General features: G+C 32.4%; 1 protein-coding gene across 1 annotated transcript; it reads left to right on the forward strand.

The window, feature by feature from the left end:
* Window positions 1–2,635: 2,635 nt before the first annotated feature.
* LOC123661944 (polyadenylate-binding protein 2-B) lies at window positions 2,636–11,280 on the forward strand. Its single transcript, XM_045596879.1, has 6 exons — window positions 2,636–2,743; window positions 2,997–3,141; window positions 5,619–5,751; window positions 6,823–6,952; window positions 7,694–7,830; window positions 9,558–11,280. The coding sequence occupies exons 1-6, from the start codon at window positions 2,651–2,653 to the stop codon at window positions 9,592–9,594; spliced, it is 675 nt and encodes a 224-aa protein (XP_045452835.1). The 5' UTR covers window positions 2,636–2,650; the 3' UTR covers window positions 9,595–11,280.
* Window positions 11,281–16,517: the final 5,237 nt, after the last annotated feature.

A 16,517-nucleotide genomic window follows, 5' to 3' on the forward strand; every position in this document is an offset into this window, starting at 1 on the left:
AGTATGTAGCTATTATAGTTTCGGAGATTTCGCGATGAGTGAGTCAGCCTACCATCCCCTGTTTTAACCCCAAAAGGGAGTTAATTTCTAAAGATTCATTATTTGGACACCTTTTCACCATCTATAGAGCTTACATTTTAAATTTCAAGTCTCTTACTTCAAAAACATAGGACTTTCATACAAACTTCCAACCCCCGTTTTACCCCCTTAGGGGTCGAGTTTCGTAAAATCCGTTCTTAGCGGATGCCTACGTCTTATAAGGAACCTACCTGCCAAATTTCAAGTTTGTAGGTGTTATAGTTTCGGAGATTTCGTGATGAGTGAGTGACCTTTCGCTTTTATATATATTAATAATTATAATTATAGATTATACCGGATGTATTTGGAACGCTTGAAATAACGAAGAGGTATGATAGTGTTGGCATGACCTGACATGATACAAGTAAAAAAAAAAACGCGAAAAGAATTTTTTTTCTTGCCTCTTTTCATAACTTTTTGGTATAATAGGTTTGGGAAAAATAATGAAACAGATATTTGAAGATAATGCTTTAAAATAATCGTGTTTTGAAATAATTGGTAACGTTGTGAGAAGAATGTGTAGAGAATGTCTTTGATACCCCAACTTCACGAAGAGACCCATAGACGAGCCCAGATTTGCATCCATAGGAATGGAGTACAATTTGAATGCCATCTCATTCGAACCCGAAGAATGTAAAAAGGTAAGTGGTTCTGTACTTTTCGCTACGCCACCGCCCGTTAGTCGCGCGTCTCGCGGTCAACGAGAGTGCACAGCAAAATACACAAGTCCTAAAATGTTCTTAAAAAAACGTTTCTGAGATAAATGGTTATATGCATTATATAGTATATAAAAAGTATATTATTAGATATAAATCATTTCAAGCGTTTCAAATACACCCGATATATTCTATTTACAATTAATATTAATTAAAATATTTTTAATTTGATAGTACTCCAAAAACAATTTTTTTTTAATGAACTAGAAACTGTTTAATACACTTATTTGAAATTGGATTGCTGTGTCAAAAAATGCGGCTAACAGTATCCGCGGATACGGATACGCATACGGATATTTAGTGTCAAGATTCGCGAATACGGATACGGATCTTTATTTACTCACTCAATTGGTATCGGTGCATGGCCTTGAAACGATAGATGAAATCACGCCCGCCACAACGACGGGCAGGACTAAGGTTGCCAGATCGAAAGACCCTATTATCGGGAGAACAATTTTTCAGGGTATTGGGTGTTTAGCCGGGAGAAAAAAAAAATTAAATTAAAGTTAATACATACAGTTTTAAAACAACAATATTTAACGTTATTATTATATCGTTCGCTGCCGATACAAATTTCTATATAAATCATGACAGCCTATATAGTCCACTGCTGGACATAGGCCTCCACAAGTTTACGCCAAAAATAACGTGAACTCATGTGTTTTGCCCATAGTCACCACGCTGGGAAGGCGGGTTGGTGACCGCAGTACTGGCTTTGTTGCACCGGAGACGCTGCTGCCCGTCTTCGGCCTGTGTATTTCAAAGCCAGCAGTTGGATGGTTATCCCGCCATCTGTCGGCTTCTTAAGTTCCAAGGTGGTTGTGGAACCTTGTTATCCCTTAGTCGCCTCTTACGACACCCACGGGAAGAGAGGGGGTGGCTAAATTCTTTAGTGCCGTAGCCACACAGCCACTATATAAATAAACACTATAAAAAAAATAGAAAATGGTTTTCTCATTACTTATATTATCGTATTATCAATAATAATCAACGAAATTGAATAAAGTAATTTATTTTATAGCTTTCCACATGTAATTTCTGTTACTTTTTAATAGATTTTACAATTTCTGTGATTTTTCACTATTATTATAACAATTTAAGTTAATTAAGTTCCGAGTTATCAGTTCCGAGTGAAAGACAAGTAAGGCTTTCAAATCGAATTAATAGACTCAAAACAACTTTATGACAATGTTACCCAACATAAAGAACCGATCATAACTCGATCACAATTTAAAAATACCAATATTTTTGTAGATTTTAATATTATGTAATAAACATTTATTTATCTTTGATTGATTTATGATGTTTTCTTTGTTCATCTTATTGGTTTATCATCATCTTATGGTAACACAACAGCGAAAACATGTAATAGATTTTTAGTATTTTCTCCGTAGACAGAGTTAGTTTACTCTGTCTACGATTTTCTCGTTCCCTTTTGGTAGAATTTAGTAGTTTTTAATCTCCACAAGCAGTAGACTCGTTAAATGAAATATGGTAACACAGCTGATGTAATGACATATAGTTATATATCGGTTACGCTTTGGCGTTATAATTTTATTTTTCGATAAAGAAATCTGCAAACATAACGATAGTGACAATACGATTATGCCATTATAAAAGCTAAAAAGCCTAAAGACCTTTGGCAAAAGATAATGGTGATAATATTTTGTAATTAGGTCAATCGGATATTATATTGGTTACCGGTACGTCAGACAGCTTCCTCAGAAATATTTGATAATTGGAATTAAATGTATTTGTGTTTATTTATCGAAACGTAAATATTTACAGGTGGTTTCAGTGTGGTGTTTAATTTAAATATTATAATAATAGTTTTATTAACGAACGAGTGAGCAGATATGGCAGATAATGATGATTATTTAGACTCTATTGACAACAATCATCTAGACGGAACCAACGGTTCAGTAAATATGACCGACAACAGCCTGGGCGTAAGTTTATTTATAATTTTATGTAAAACAACCTGTAATATATATTTCAAACATTTCGTACCGTTAAGTATTTACGGAACAAGAAAATATCATTTTGTTATGCCAAACGTAACTAAATTGAAAGCTATTAAGGACGTGGACAGTTATCGAAACTTTTTATTTATAATTTTGTTGACCGCTTAATTATTATGATGTTATACTAAACAATCAGTTCATATCAAACAAAAGTTTCTGTTCTTCTCTGTTATTACAGGGAGATGAAGCATCAGGTACAGATGTACCAGACCTGGCCGCAATTAAGGCCAGGGTGAGGGAAATGGAGGAAGAGGCTGAGAAACTAAAGCAAATGCACACAGAAGTTGATAAACAAATGAGTTTGGGAAGCCCACCGGGACTCAGTAAGTTAATTTATATTATAAACTCACAGTATGTCCCATCTATATTTTAAACTATTAATTACACAAATTGGACTAATTACTTTGATTGAATATACTGTTCTGTGTGGTTTCACCTGCGGTAGCTTGAAAGCCCATAATATTGATAATTTGCTGCCAATAACTTTAAATTGCCATAAGTTTCTTTGTACAATATCTTTTAAGTTTTGCTGTGATTGATAACTGAGGCAAGGCACAGCAGGATTACATCCTACTCTAAGTCTTGAACAGCCCGTTTAGGGTAGTATCTCAACCTTACAGAAGGTCACATATAAATAATAGTGCTTTCAAGCAGTGTTGTGTTCCTGTGGTGATTTAGGTGACCAGAGCTCCTGGGGATGGTCAGGGGTAGGGACGAGAACCCGCTTGTGATGCTTCTGGTGTAGCAGGCATATATAAGCTATGGTAATCGCTTACTATTAGATAAGCCGTACGCTTGTTTGCCACCGGAGGTGTATAAAAAATAGATTGTCTTGCTAAAATTAGTTTTTTAAATTTATTTACTTTTGTATATTAAGGTAATTTTTAATATTATTTGCATTGACACATGAGTTCACGTTATTTTTGACGTAAACTTGTGGAGGCCTATGTCCAGCAGTGGACTGTATAGGCTGTAATGATGATGATGATGATGATGATTTGCATTGTTATAATTTTTTATGTCATACTGGCAAAACAGCTTGGCGCAGCTCGCAGTCTGTTTTACATGTTATCAATTTTCTTAATACCAATTTTGGTACTTCTACATCTCTTAAATACCAAAGTCTTACACAAAACTTAACCCTAACTTATTAATTGTACCCCTTATTGATGAAAGTTTCTTAAAATCGTTATCAGCATACAAATTAAGTTTGTATGATTAATCCAAAATAAGAATGATTAAAAACAATATGTAATTCTATAAATCAATTGTATTGTGCATTTTGAATATATTATAAAAATGATCTATTTAACTAAAATATTATTACTATATAATGTGTCATATGATTGTCTTAAAATTTTCTACAGTGCACCATTTACCATTTATCAAAATGTAATGTAATTTAATTAAATTAACTTCTAAATAGTTTGTTTCCTAATTGTATTTGATTTTGTTATTTTTGTTTCGTTTTGTAAATTTTGTTTTGATATATTTAGGGCACAGCTCAAAACCTTATAATGAAAATAATATTGGAATATTTAAATTATAATACTTATTAAATTAATTCCTATTAACTAAGTACTTTAAAAGATAGGTGTATATTATACATAGATAAAAAAGTAAAAATTATAGATATAATACATTAAAGTTTAGAATAGAATATACTTTATTGCACAACACTTAGGCCTCTGCCTCGAATCTTGCGGGTAGCGGAGCGGCGGCGCGGGAGCGTGGCGGGCAACACAGGCCCGTTGTCGAAACCAGTGGGTAGGTCGCGTGGCACTATAGCGGCGTAGTGTTGTGTTCGTGGTTGTGTCGTCAAGATATATGTTTTTATTCGTGACCAAAAATATCTGAACAACGGCGACAATATCTTTTTGATTGTTCCTAATGCTCGATTTATCGTGGGCAAAAGAAGAAGTGAATCCCTACAATAGGGCAAGGAAAATAAAAGGCGAATCATATCGAAATTATGAAAAACAAAGAAAATGTCCCGACAAATTCTACGACTACACCAAAATGAGTGTAGAAACTTTTGACTATATTCTTGAAGCTATCAAGGGTGATTTAGAGTCTGGAATAAATAATATAAGAAATATAATTATAATAATTTAAGAAATATAAATTGTACAACATTGTTGACGCGCAGGCGGTCACCGCTTGACTGGATTGCAACGCTCGTTGCCTGCCCCCGCGCCTTTGTTATTTATCGAGGGCCGGTCCATTTGATTTTACGTATAAGATCCGGCCGCTCCGGCGCAGCCACCGCCGCCGCTCCGATGCCCGCAAAATTCGAGGCAGAGGCCTTAAAAAGGATTTACATTAAATAATAATCATTTAAAACACATTGTATTGTAATGAACAATGTTAATTTGTGTCATTAGATACTAATTGTAAATTTCAAAGAAAGTGTTATTAAATGTGCATTAACTAATTAGTTAAAATACACAAATAATTATTGACTAATAAATTATTTAATGTATCAATGATTTAAGATATGTTATTATTGAACAGGGTTGTAAAATATCATAAAGCTTTAGTATAATTTGAGGAATACAGCACAGTAAATTCTATTTAAAGTTGAACTGTACAATCAATCGTATCATAAATTTATGGTTGTTTTGATATAATGTGAATTATTTTTATAAAAAACATTCAGATTAGTGTTTTGTACTGTGATCGGTTTTATTACTCCATCTATGAATTTGTTAAATACTGAATAGTAATATTACAAGTTCACTTAACTATGATATTTGTTGTGTTTGATATAATTTTAATGATTTTTTAAATTCATTTACAGCAAGTCCACTCAATATGTCAATAGAGGAGAAAATAGAAGCAGACAACAGATCAGTCTACATCGGTAACGTAGACTACGGAGCTACAGCTGAGGAGTTAGAGCAGCACTTTCATGGCTGTGGATCTATCAATAGGTACATTATTCTTTATATTACATTATCTAATGTGCTTGCTACACTGCGTACTGGTATTATTTTTTAGTAAATTTATTGCTGGTTTTTAAATTTTTCTTATCTTAACAAGAATGAACACAATAAAAAATTGTTCAATTTGGTGTGGTCATCTAGAATTTTAGTGTTTTTTATTTATATAATATAATATTATAAAGAACTTTATTATTTTATTGTTATATTTTCTATTCTCTTATTCTTATCAAGGTTTTATATTATTCATCATAATTATCTTAGAAGATTTTACCACTTATTTTATCACTGCACATTTCGGATGCTTAATTTCAAAACACAGTAAGGAAAAAAATTAAATTTTTCAGGAAATCTATGAAACCTATTTCCTTTTAGCTGTACTAAATTGTATTTTTAATGACGAATTAACTGTTGGTTATTGTAATAGATTAGAATGACAACTTACTAGGTTATAAGTTGTCGGAACATAAAAAAAAAAAACATATATATATATATACATATATACATATGTCTTTGTTTTACAATTTTGAATTATATTTAATAAAAACATCTAGTAATTAATAACTTATAACAATTCAATAATTATAAGAAAATAAGAAACAAATTAATACAAAATCTGTGTTTTTCTAATTCAATTTTTTCTATTGACATCCGTCTCTCATTCAAAGCAGGAAAATATATGCAGAATTTAAAAATTGTTTTGAGCAAAGCAGCGGTTTAAATTTGTCGAATTTAAAAAAAAATGTACTTACTAAGTTTATCTGATATACATGAAAAAAATTAAAAGCAAAATATATGTGAGTTACTAGATTTTTAAAATTGTTTTGAGAGTTACTTTGTTTTAAATTTTTCAATTAAATAAAAATGCAAATGCAATTTATGCCACAAAAATTAACATATTGGAATATATCAATCGAATCATGTTCACACGACTCCATTGGAACGAAAAATGCTAAAAACTCGATTTCGAAAAATCTGTCCCTTACTGTGTTTTGTAATTGGGCAGCCGATTTGTTTACATACCAACATCTTATTCTATAATTGAATATTATTTGTTTCTAGGGTTACAATATTATGCAATAAGTTTGATGGGCATCCTAAAGGTTTTGCGTACATTGAGTTTGGAGATAAAGATAGTGTACAAACTGCAATGGCTATGGATGAATCTTTATTCAGAGGACGTCAAATTAAGGTAAATTTCATCTATACATGTATACAAATAATTAAATTTGGAGTGTCTGTTTGTAATATTAAAATAACCACTTTTTACTAAATGCTTATGGATGTATACACGGTGCATATAACCAAAATATATTTTTTTTTTTTTCAATTTTGGTCTGTCTGTCCGTTCCGGCTAGTCTCTGAAGCAGCTGGACCGATTTTGACAGGACTTTCACTGGCAGCTAGCTGATCTAATAAGGAGTAACTTAGGCTACTTTTACTACTGATTTACTTCAAATTTGGCATGAATATTATTAAGAAGTCGGGTCAACATATAGGCTACAAATTATCAAGCTATCACCTACGGGGAACAAGCAGTGAACCCTTACTTCTTCAACGCATTCTGTAACAACTTGTAATCTAACGACACATATTTGAATGTTGTTGTCATTATGTTAATAACCATGCTATAAGCTAGCTTCACACTAAATAAAGACATTCTGTAGTATATTTAGTATCAGCATTGCAGCCGTGCGAAGCCGGGGCGGGTATAATGTAATATATATATAGTATAATATAAATACAAATTCCTTAAAAGAAAAAAGATAAAATAGCTATGTACAAACACAGACATTGTTTGCACTATCATTTGGTTTATTCATTGGTTATTTAAACGATTTATTCCGTGGCTTGTCTAAGACTGGATAAGAGCAAATTTCTTTCTCAGAAGTCTCATAGAAGCAGTCATATAACTTGTATTGTAATATTTAAGGTGATGCCGAAGCGTACGAACAAGCCGGGTCTGTCGACAACGAACAGACCGCCTCGGGGTCGAGGCCGCGGTCGCTCTTTCCGAGGCGGGTTCTCGCCCTACTTCTCCGGCGGCTACCGGCCCGTGCGCCGCGGCAGGTACAACCCATACTAACTGTCACACCGCTCCACTCCAATGCTCTACTTTTTTATACGGACTTACCCTACCTTTGGCGCTGAGCAGACGATTCTGATTTCACTGGCAATCGTCAAGGACTTATTTTATTTTCTAACTATACATAACATAAATGACTCTAAAGTAGACTTTGTACATTGCAACATCCTTACATGGTATAAAACAAAGTCGCTTCCCGCTGTCTTTCCCGCTTAGATCTTTTTAAACTACGCAACGGATTTTGATGCTGTTTTATTTAGTAAATAGAGTGATTCCAGAGGAAGGTTTATATGTATAATCCATGCATAATATAGTATAGGAACGCTGATAGTTTTAGAGGTTTCCAATGTGATGTAAATAAACACTTTTACGCTTACATTGCAAATATTTATTTTATATTTACTATCTATCAGCATTGTACTCGTGCGAAGCCAGGACGGGTTCCTAGTATATAAATGAATTTTTTGCGCTTACATTGCAAATATTTATTTTATATTTACTATCAGCATTTTACTCGTGCGAAGCCAGGACGGGTTCCTAGTATATAAATGAATCAATATTTCTTTGGTTACATAACTAGAGTACGAATATGCTGATTTCCATCATCCATTTTTTTTAAAGTTTGCTAATACTTTGTAGAAGGTTCTAACGAAATGAAAATTTAAGACATTTTTTTTCATAAAAATTATTACTAACCTCGCGCGTATGATGACATTTCTTGCGTGTGACAGTTAAGACAATATAATGTCTGTTGGGTTAGCAATTCGTTAATAAAAACTTTAAAAAGTGTAAGTGGCCAGTACTAAATTTGTTACGTGTGCACAGCGCCTCTGCTCTTGATTGGAATCGAGTATTTTATTTAGCACAGCTGTAGCTAGTCGAGGTTGTGAAATATTAGCATGCGATAGATGATTGAATTGAGTAACGTCTAGTTGATTAAATTGTTCTTTCAATAGAAAAATATATTTTTTTTTTGTCCAATTTTATGTTTTAAAGTAATGTATTAATTTTGTCATAGCTACTGATTGCAATAAGTATTTGTAATTGTTGCAATTATTCTTTATTGCATGTTTAAGCATTTTAAACTTTGTTTTGTAAAGCATTTTGATTCAATCACTATAAAACTTATTGTGGTGGTAATAAAGATATTGTTTTGGGTTGGAGCTGGCGCACAAACACTTCACATACACGTGATCACTTCAGATGATTATGGTTTATCTGTAGGTACTCCTGCTGTAGTTTGTTGAGAATGTTATCCTTTTGTGCTATAAGAGATGACACTGTAACATAATAACTAAGTTTCAATATTATTATTTTTTTGTATTTTTGTTATACATATTAAGATTACAAAGTTTTAACTGTTGTACATAAGTACAACTTAAAGTACAGTCACACATGTGACATCTCTTATTTGGTAGTTAGTAGTCGGATATTTTAATTTCAACTCAATGGCACTTTATTGTCGAGCAAAAGAGAAATAAAAATATTTATATAGAAAATATTGAATGAAATAAAGTTTGTGATGGACAGTATTATTTGTATTTTCACTGCTATATCCTACCTATCCCTCTGCACTTCAATTGCATGGTAGCTTCTTTGAGCTATTCATTTAATTTATTATATTAGTTAGTCATATATATAATGAGAATAATGTACGAGCCTGAAGTAGTTTTACTGCAGACATAACTCTAATAGCGTGCCTTGTTCGCAGACTGTTCAGGCGCGGCTCTTATTATTCTCCGTACTGAGTGCGGTAAAGGGGGGACCGAGCCCCCTTCGCGACGCACGAATCAAAAAATGTTAAATGGAAGTGTGCAGTGTAGTTAAGTTATATAGTGTGATACGACTAAATTACCTCGAGGCTGATTTCGTGCTGTTGCGATACCGTGAGTGTGAAATACAAGACTTGGTTTTTGATATTAGTGTAACAGTAAAGGATATACGTCTAAACTTTAAAAAAAATGCAGACAATTTTCTGCTGTTAGAATATGGTTGATTAATTAAATTGTAAGTAATTTTTTTTTTAAATCTTAATTATCGGAATCTGTTTGTATAATGCTGATTTTTAATTGATTGAATGTTTACTTATTGCTATTATAATGTTTATTACTAATTTAATGGTAACAGCGATTAATAACGATATAAATATTAAAAATAAAACCCTGCTGACAGATACAGTAAAAAGATGTAGTATTTAAGTATTTTAAATGCAGTAGGTAAAATATAAGGCGCTTGTATTTCGTAATTTTGATCATTTTATTACGATATTGGAGGCAAATATTTCAAAAAAAAGTACGTTTATGTCGATAGATTAATTGTAAAATTACAGAAACGAGGCTTAGAATTTCAAACAATTTCTAGCTTCTATGGATTCAGCTATTTTCGAGTATGAAGAATGTACTGCTTTAACTGAAAACATATTTCTTAAGTTTATGAAACAAAAAGTTTAGAGAATGAACCCACCATACACATTCAGTATTTTAAGCTGAAAAATTAAAAAATTAGCTTTATGGCGCACTGATTTTATTTTATATTATTTGTAAAAATTGGTTAAATCGAAACTGGTTTAGGGAAAAATGCACATTTCTCTCTTTAATTACTTTAAGGACTCGGGCTCTGATAGAAGCGGCCCAGAATCGAAGCGTTGTGTCATGGATATATTTTTATATTCTTATGAACGATTATGTAACAGCACTCAAAAATAAAAGACTAATAAAAATATTCAGGAATATATCGTTCCATACACTATGGATGTTTATACATTGTGACAGCAAAATATCCATCGATATGACTACAATATCGTCGTTTTATAACGCTTTTATTCTGCGCACTTGAGTAATCAATCTACATCAGTTCGTGTTATTTGTATTTTTTGTACGTAATGTAATTATTACTTTTAAAATACTGGTCTTCACGTAGGAAAACTAATTCCTACTACATCAGTACGTTGGTTTTTTATCAATACGACTATTATTTGAAGTATGTCATTGATTTCAATATGCGTATAAGAATTATTGTGGAAATAAGGATGTATTTTGTTATAAATTGTGTACTTCGTACGGGTAGTTTCACATGATTAGTGAGCTTGTATTTGATTTGTAAATTAGTATTTATATTCAGTAAAAACTAAAACATTACAAAAATAATACCACATTTACATAGAGGTACAGGCGTTTTAATAAATTCTCAATGTTTTGCCAATGTATCACATGTGTAATTTGTAATTTCATTTTATAAAAATGCCCGATTGAAATACTCTTCATACGATCATTGTTGAACTTAATGTTATAAGCCTAGACATATTTAAGCTAATTTTGATATTGTTCTTTTTACAAAGAACTAACCTCGTATATAATTTGATAAAAAATGATGAACTCCAAATAATTGATGCAAGAATAATGATTTTGCTGCATAAGAATAATTTTAAGAATGAATTTCAGCGTTTTATTTATATTTTTACACAGCCCCATTACTTTTGCTTAGTTAAAAATAAGTAAGTATATACTTTTTGATATAGAAATTAAATTTTAATATTTAAAGAAGTAAAAATTTACTGTCTTATCCAAAACAAAATATAAAACTGCACGTCAAAATTCTTATAATTAATTCATAAAATACTTTTATCGTCAAAGCAAAGCACTTGTGCCACTTTAATGTAGTAATTATTTCGTGCGCAATGACAGGAATATTTATAGAATGTCACGTAAATAAATAAATAAAAAAACTATTTTAATATTTTACGCATATAATTGGAGCAGTAAATACGAGTACTAACATAATTGCGGGTAAAACTATATAAAAGAACAAATATTATATACGAAAATGGGCTTCTGTAATTTTTTGCTTTAACTTGACTGAATCATGGCACAGAAAAACTGGTTAAATGTAAGCATACGCTCTTAACTATAAGCTAAGCACAGCTGGTACAAATGTAAAAAATATTTTTAAATATAGTCTGACACTCGAAAGCTTGAGTTAAAACTTTTGAATAGTAACACTAGATTAATGTACAGGTCATTGAACCTCATACAACCCCCTCTTTGGAGTTTAACACTTACGAACCTTTATTTTTTCTGGATGTAATGTTCAAAAGTTATGCTATTCATTTTTTAACCGACTTCCAAAAAAGGAGGAGGTTCTCAATTGGACTGTATTTTTTTTTTATGTATGTTACATCAGAACTTTTGACCGAGTGGACCGATTTCGACAAATTTTTTTTTTAATCGAAAGGTGGTGTGTGTCAATTGGTCCCATTTAAATTTATTTGAGATCTAACAATTACTTTTCGAGTTATATCTAATAATGCGTTTTTACAGGATCTGATTATCGAAACACTCAGTAAAAAGTTATCCGCAATAACTTTTTACTAGGTGTTTCGATTTTGATAATTTTTAATTTAATGAAAAGCTTATGTTCATCGTGTGGTCGTCACATTTAAATTTTATCGAGATCTGATAACTACTTTTTGAGTAATCTTTGATAACGCGTACTTACTTGACTATTTTTTCGTCGATCTACGTTGTATTACTTGTCGATGTAATTGAAGTCTGGTTTTTTTTCGTTTGTCTGCAAACACAGTTATTTTTTATTTATGATAGGCGTCTAAACATCGGTGGTCGCGATTTCGATTCCCGTTCGTGGTGGATATTTGAAAAAATATGTTTCCAGCCTGGTTTACTTTCCCTGCGGATCTTCTCACCGTGCCTCGAAGGCACAAAGCGATCGGTCTAGATTGTTATTCACTATCACACCCGGCTATCGCAGTCCACTGCTGGACATAAGCCTCCACAAAATCGCGCCAAAAATAGCATGAACTTATGTGTATTGGCCATAACCACCACACTGGGCAGGCGGGTTGATGACCGCAGGGCTGACTTTGTAGCGCCGAGGATGCTGCTGCCCGTCTCCAGTCTGTGTATTCCAAAGCCAGCAGTTGATTGGTTATCCCGCCATCGATCGGCTTTATAGGTTCCAAGGTGATAGTTGAACTGTGTTATCCCTTAGTCGCCTCTTACGACACCCACAGAAAGAGATGGGATGGCTATATTCTGTACTGCCGTAGACACACAGATTGTTATTATGTTGTCATATGTTAGAAAATATATCCGCAAACCCGGAGTGGAGCAACTTGGTATTAAGATAAAAAAATTATCCTACTGAAGAAGGTTATCCCAGCAGTAGGATCTTACAGCTGGAAATGCAATCAATCAATCATATTAAACAATAGAAATCTATATTTAAAAAGTTGCGTGAACTAAAAATTGGCTATATTTAATTATAATGATAATAATCGTTTATTTGCAAGAACATGGTAGTGTAGTTGTACAAGGTTAACAAGGTTAAAGGTATTATGCAAACATATTCTCCCTGCTGAAAACGATGGTTTGTATGGGAAGTTATTGTAAACTATTGTGTTTAAAACAGGGGTTCCAAAATTTTCATGCAATTTTCATACAATTATTATCTGGGCTATCTGGATCCAAATAGCACCAAACAAATCATCGTTTTTTATTGGGAATTTTCAGTAGGAATTTTCAGTAGCTTACTGAATGCAAATATTAAATGTTAATGAGATTCAATACAATATTTTTAACAATATTAACAATAGATTATTTATCATTAAATTAGTTGTACATAATTAGTATATTATATAATTTCATACTAAAACTATCTAATTAATATTACAATAATTGAAATGTTTATTATATGTCACGTTTAATTAATGGTCATTTAATTAGCCACGTGGTGGAGGCCGAATTCGTCGAGCCATTCTCGAGTTATGCGCTTAGCAACATTCATTTTTATTTGTATAAGACAAGCGGTCCGCTCTCGTTTCGCTTCGGGCAACTCAAGTTTTATCAATAAAAAAATTATAATTTTGATATTATTCCGCTCTTCCTATTATGTAATTGATGGTACAATATATCGATTAACATATTTTAGGCAATATAAATTATATACTATCAGTTTACTCTCAGTAAAAAGTCAGGCGTACTTAGAAGTACTTAGAAGTTTTATGTATTACAAATAGTTATTTATAAAATAATTAAAGACAATATGTTTATTTAGTACACAATATTTTGTTTTAGGTTTATTTTTTAAGTTGTTGTTGCCGTGTAGGAAATATTAGTTTTGCCACTTTACTCGATGTAACGTCGGTCGTTAATCGAATGTCCCGCCTTGGAAAAAGCACCTTCACAGGGCACTGATGTCACTATTGTATTAAAGTATTTCACGAATATTAAGAATAAGGATAGTTTTATGACCACGCCGCCACTCAAGAGCCTTTTTTTAGAGCACAGAGGCAACTTTCGCTGTTTGTGACAACTTTTTTCAGGTACATGTCTATTTCTTCTGAAATTTTAGTATATGTGGAGCGGGGTTGCTGTGAGGCTGATATTTTTTGATCAATTACGTTATATAGGGAAAGTCTTGGCGCACAACTTTCTGGAATGGTACTGGTTTGAGCCTTACTAATTATGTTACAAATCTCTTTAATGATGTACTTTTTAGTTGTTTCGTTATCGAAAGCGAACTATTTAAATCTTGGATCTAAAAATCTACACACGGTGATGTGTAAATTATCAGATATGTTCGATAACCTTTGTTTTAGGCCTACATCAATATCCTTCGCTAATTTCTGGACGGGTGCATACAAAGTATTATTGACGCCATTTGCGCATACATATTTATAAGACCCCGTGTAATAACACTGGTTTTACTAGCTTTCAAGAAAAATTTCTCCACTCATAATTAAAGTAGCCTCGTAAAGAGATTTTAGGACTTTACAAATTTTCTCTAAACATCTCCATTCTTGGAGTAGTATTACAGTCAAATCTACTTTCAAATTAGGAACAGTTGCTCTAATAGATTTCTGCAGATGAACGAAGCGCTGCAACAAGAAAAGTCGAATTCTATCTTTTCGGCACAGACGTAATTAGTATAAGTGTACTTCCTTCTGCTATACCATACTCTAACGTGTAGTATAATAGGAACAAAAATATTCTTACAAATATTAGTTTTCAAAAATATATTAGTTCTGGACATTGAAAGGAAATTAGTTCTTATCCTCTTACAATAGAGTACACTTTGACATGGGACTAATATATTCTACAGCAAAGAGATGTTCTGAACATTGAAAGGAATTTTGTTCTTATTCCTTTACAATAAAGTATAATTTGGTTCTGTGTATATTTTAATTGTAAAGTACTAAAAATATTCTTTCAACATAACGCTTGCCAGGTAAAATAAATAATAGTTGTATGATCTTCTATATATAAAAATGAATGTTTGTCTGTATGTCCTTTACAGAATCGTTAACTATGCATTTGATCATGTCATGATCTTCAGCAGAGTGGTGTGCATGAGCCGATAAAGGTTTCTCAGTTGGTACAACAACAAAAAAAGCGTAGCAACGTGCGCAGAGCATATATATATATATTTGGCATCGCGCGGTTTGCGATTTAAAAGGACATTACTCACGGAATTGGAAAAGGATCAGATATGATTACTATGATAGGATAAGTATAAGGATTTATAATTTCAAATTATTATTTAACAGGAACATAGATAAAGCTGTAAGTATATATATCAGGATTAGAACATGAAAGAAGAGATTTGATAGAAGTAGGAAATGGTACATAGATGGAGACCAGATGATTATAAAGGTAAAAAACGTCATTCAAAGGGCAGGTAAAGAAAACATGATTAAGATCACCCACATCCCCCACAAGCACACAAATCTGAATCAATTATATCAAACCTGGCCAAATGTACAGGTGTGTATACATGACCCAATCTCATTCGAATAATTGATGAGGTAACTTCTTTACCAAACCTCAGAGATGAAAACCATGACTTACTAGGAATATTAGGTTGTAAAGACTTAAAAATTTCTCCTTGATCCTCCCGCTAGTTTCCCAAGCTTCATCCCAAGTTTCCTTGAGATAGAGCCAAGGCAGCGTAGTTAAATCATGGCAGTAATTAATGTAAGGATGAATGTCACCGCACACCACATCAGCCTCATTAGCTAGACGATCAGCTAGAACATTACCAACAATACCCACGTGACCTGGAATCCAGGCAAACATTACGACATATCCTCTTAAAACACAATTATATAAAGCAGTTCTAATATTAAATATTACAGGATACATGGGTTAGATTGAAATGGATATCTTTGAATCGCCATTAAAGCGCTTTTAGAATCAGATAACATAAGGGTTTTTTCTAATTTCATTAACAAAATATATTCTAATTCTTTGAGGATACAAAAACATTCCCATGTAAAAACAGATGTTTCAGGAGGAAACTGAATTTTTTGGACTATATTATATTGTTTGTGATAAACACCAATTCCGACACGAGAAGTATGTTTCGAAGCATCAGTGTAAATGCAATGCCAATCTTGAAAATGATTGTCTATCACAGAATTAAATTCGTAATTAGCACTAATGATATTTCTGTTGATGCCCAAGTTTAAACAAACATTAGGTGAGATAGTCAAACTTTCAAAAGTACAGGAGAACAAAGGAATTGAAGGAAAACGATCAACAGGAGAATGGACATAAATTTTCGAAAACTAATTAATAAACAGGGTAAAGACTTATGTCTCCAATAAGCGGAGGTGTTAATTATTTCTGACAATAATTTGAGTTTATTAAAAAGTGGA

Source organism: Melitaea cinxia, chromosome 17 (assembly GCF_905220565.1).
Source record: "Melitaea cinxia chromosome 17, ilMelCinx1.1, whole genome shotgun sequence".
In the NCBI taxonomy this organism is placed as follows: domain Eukaryota; kingdom Metazoa; phylum Arthropoda; class Insecta; order Lepidoptera; family Nymphalidae; genus Melitaea; species Melitaea cinxia.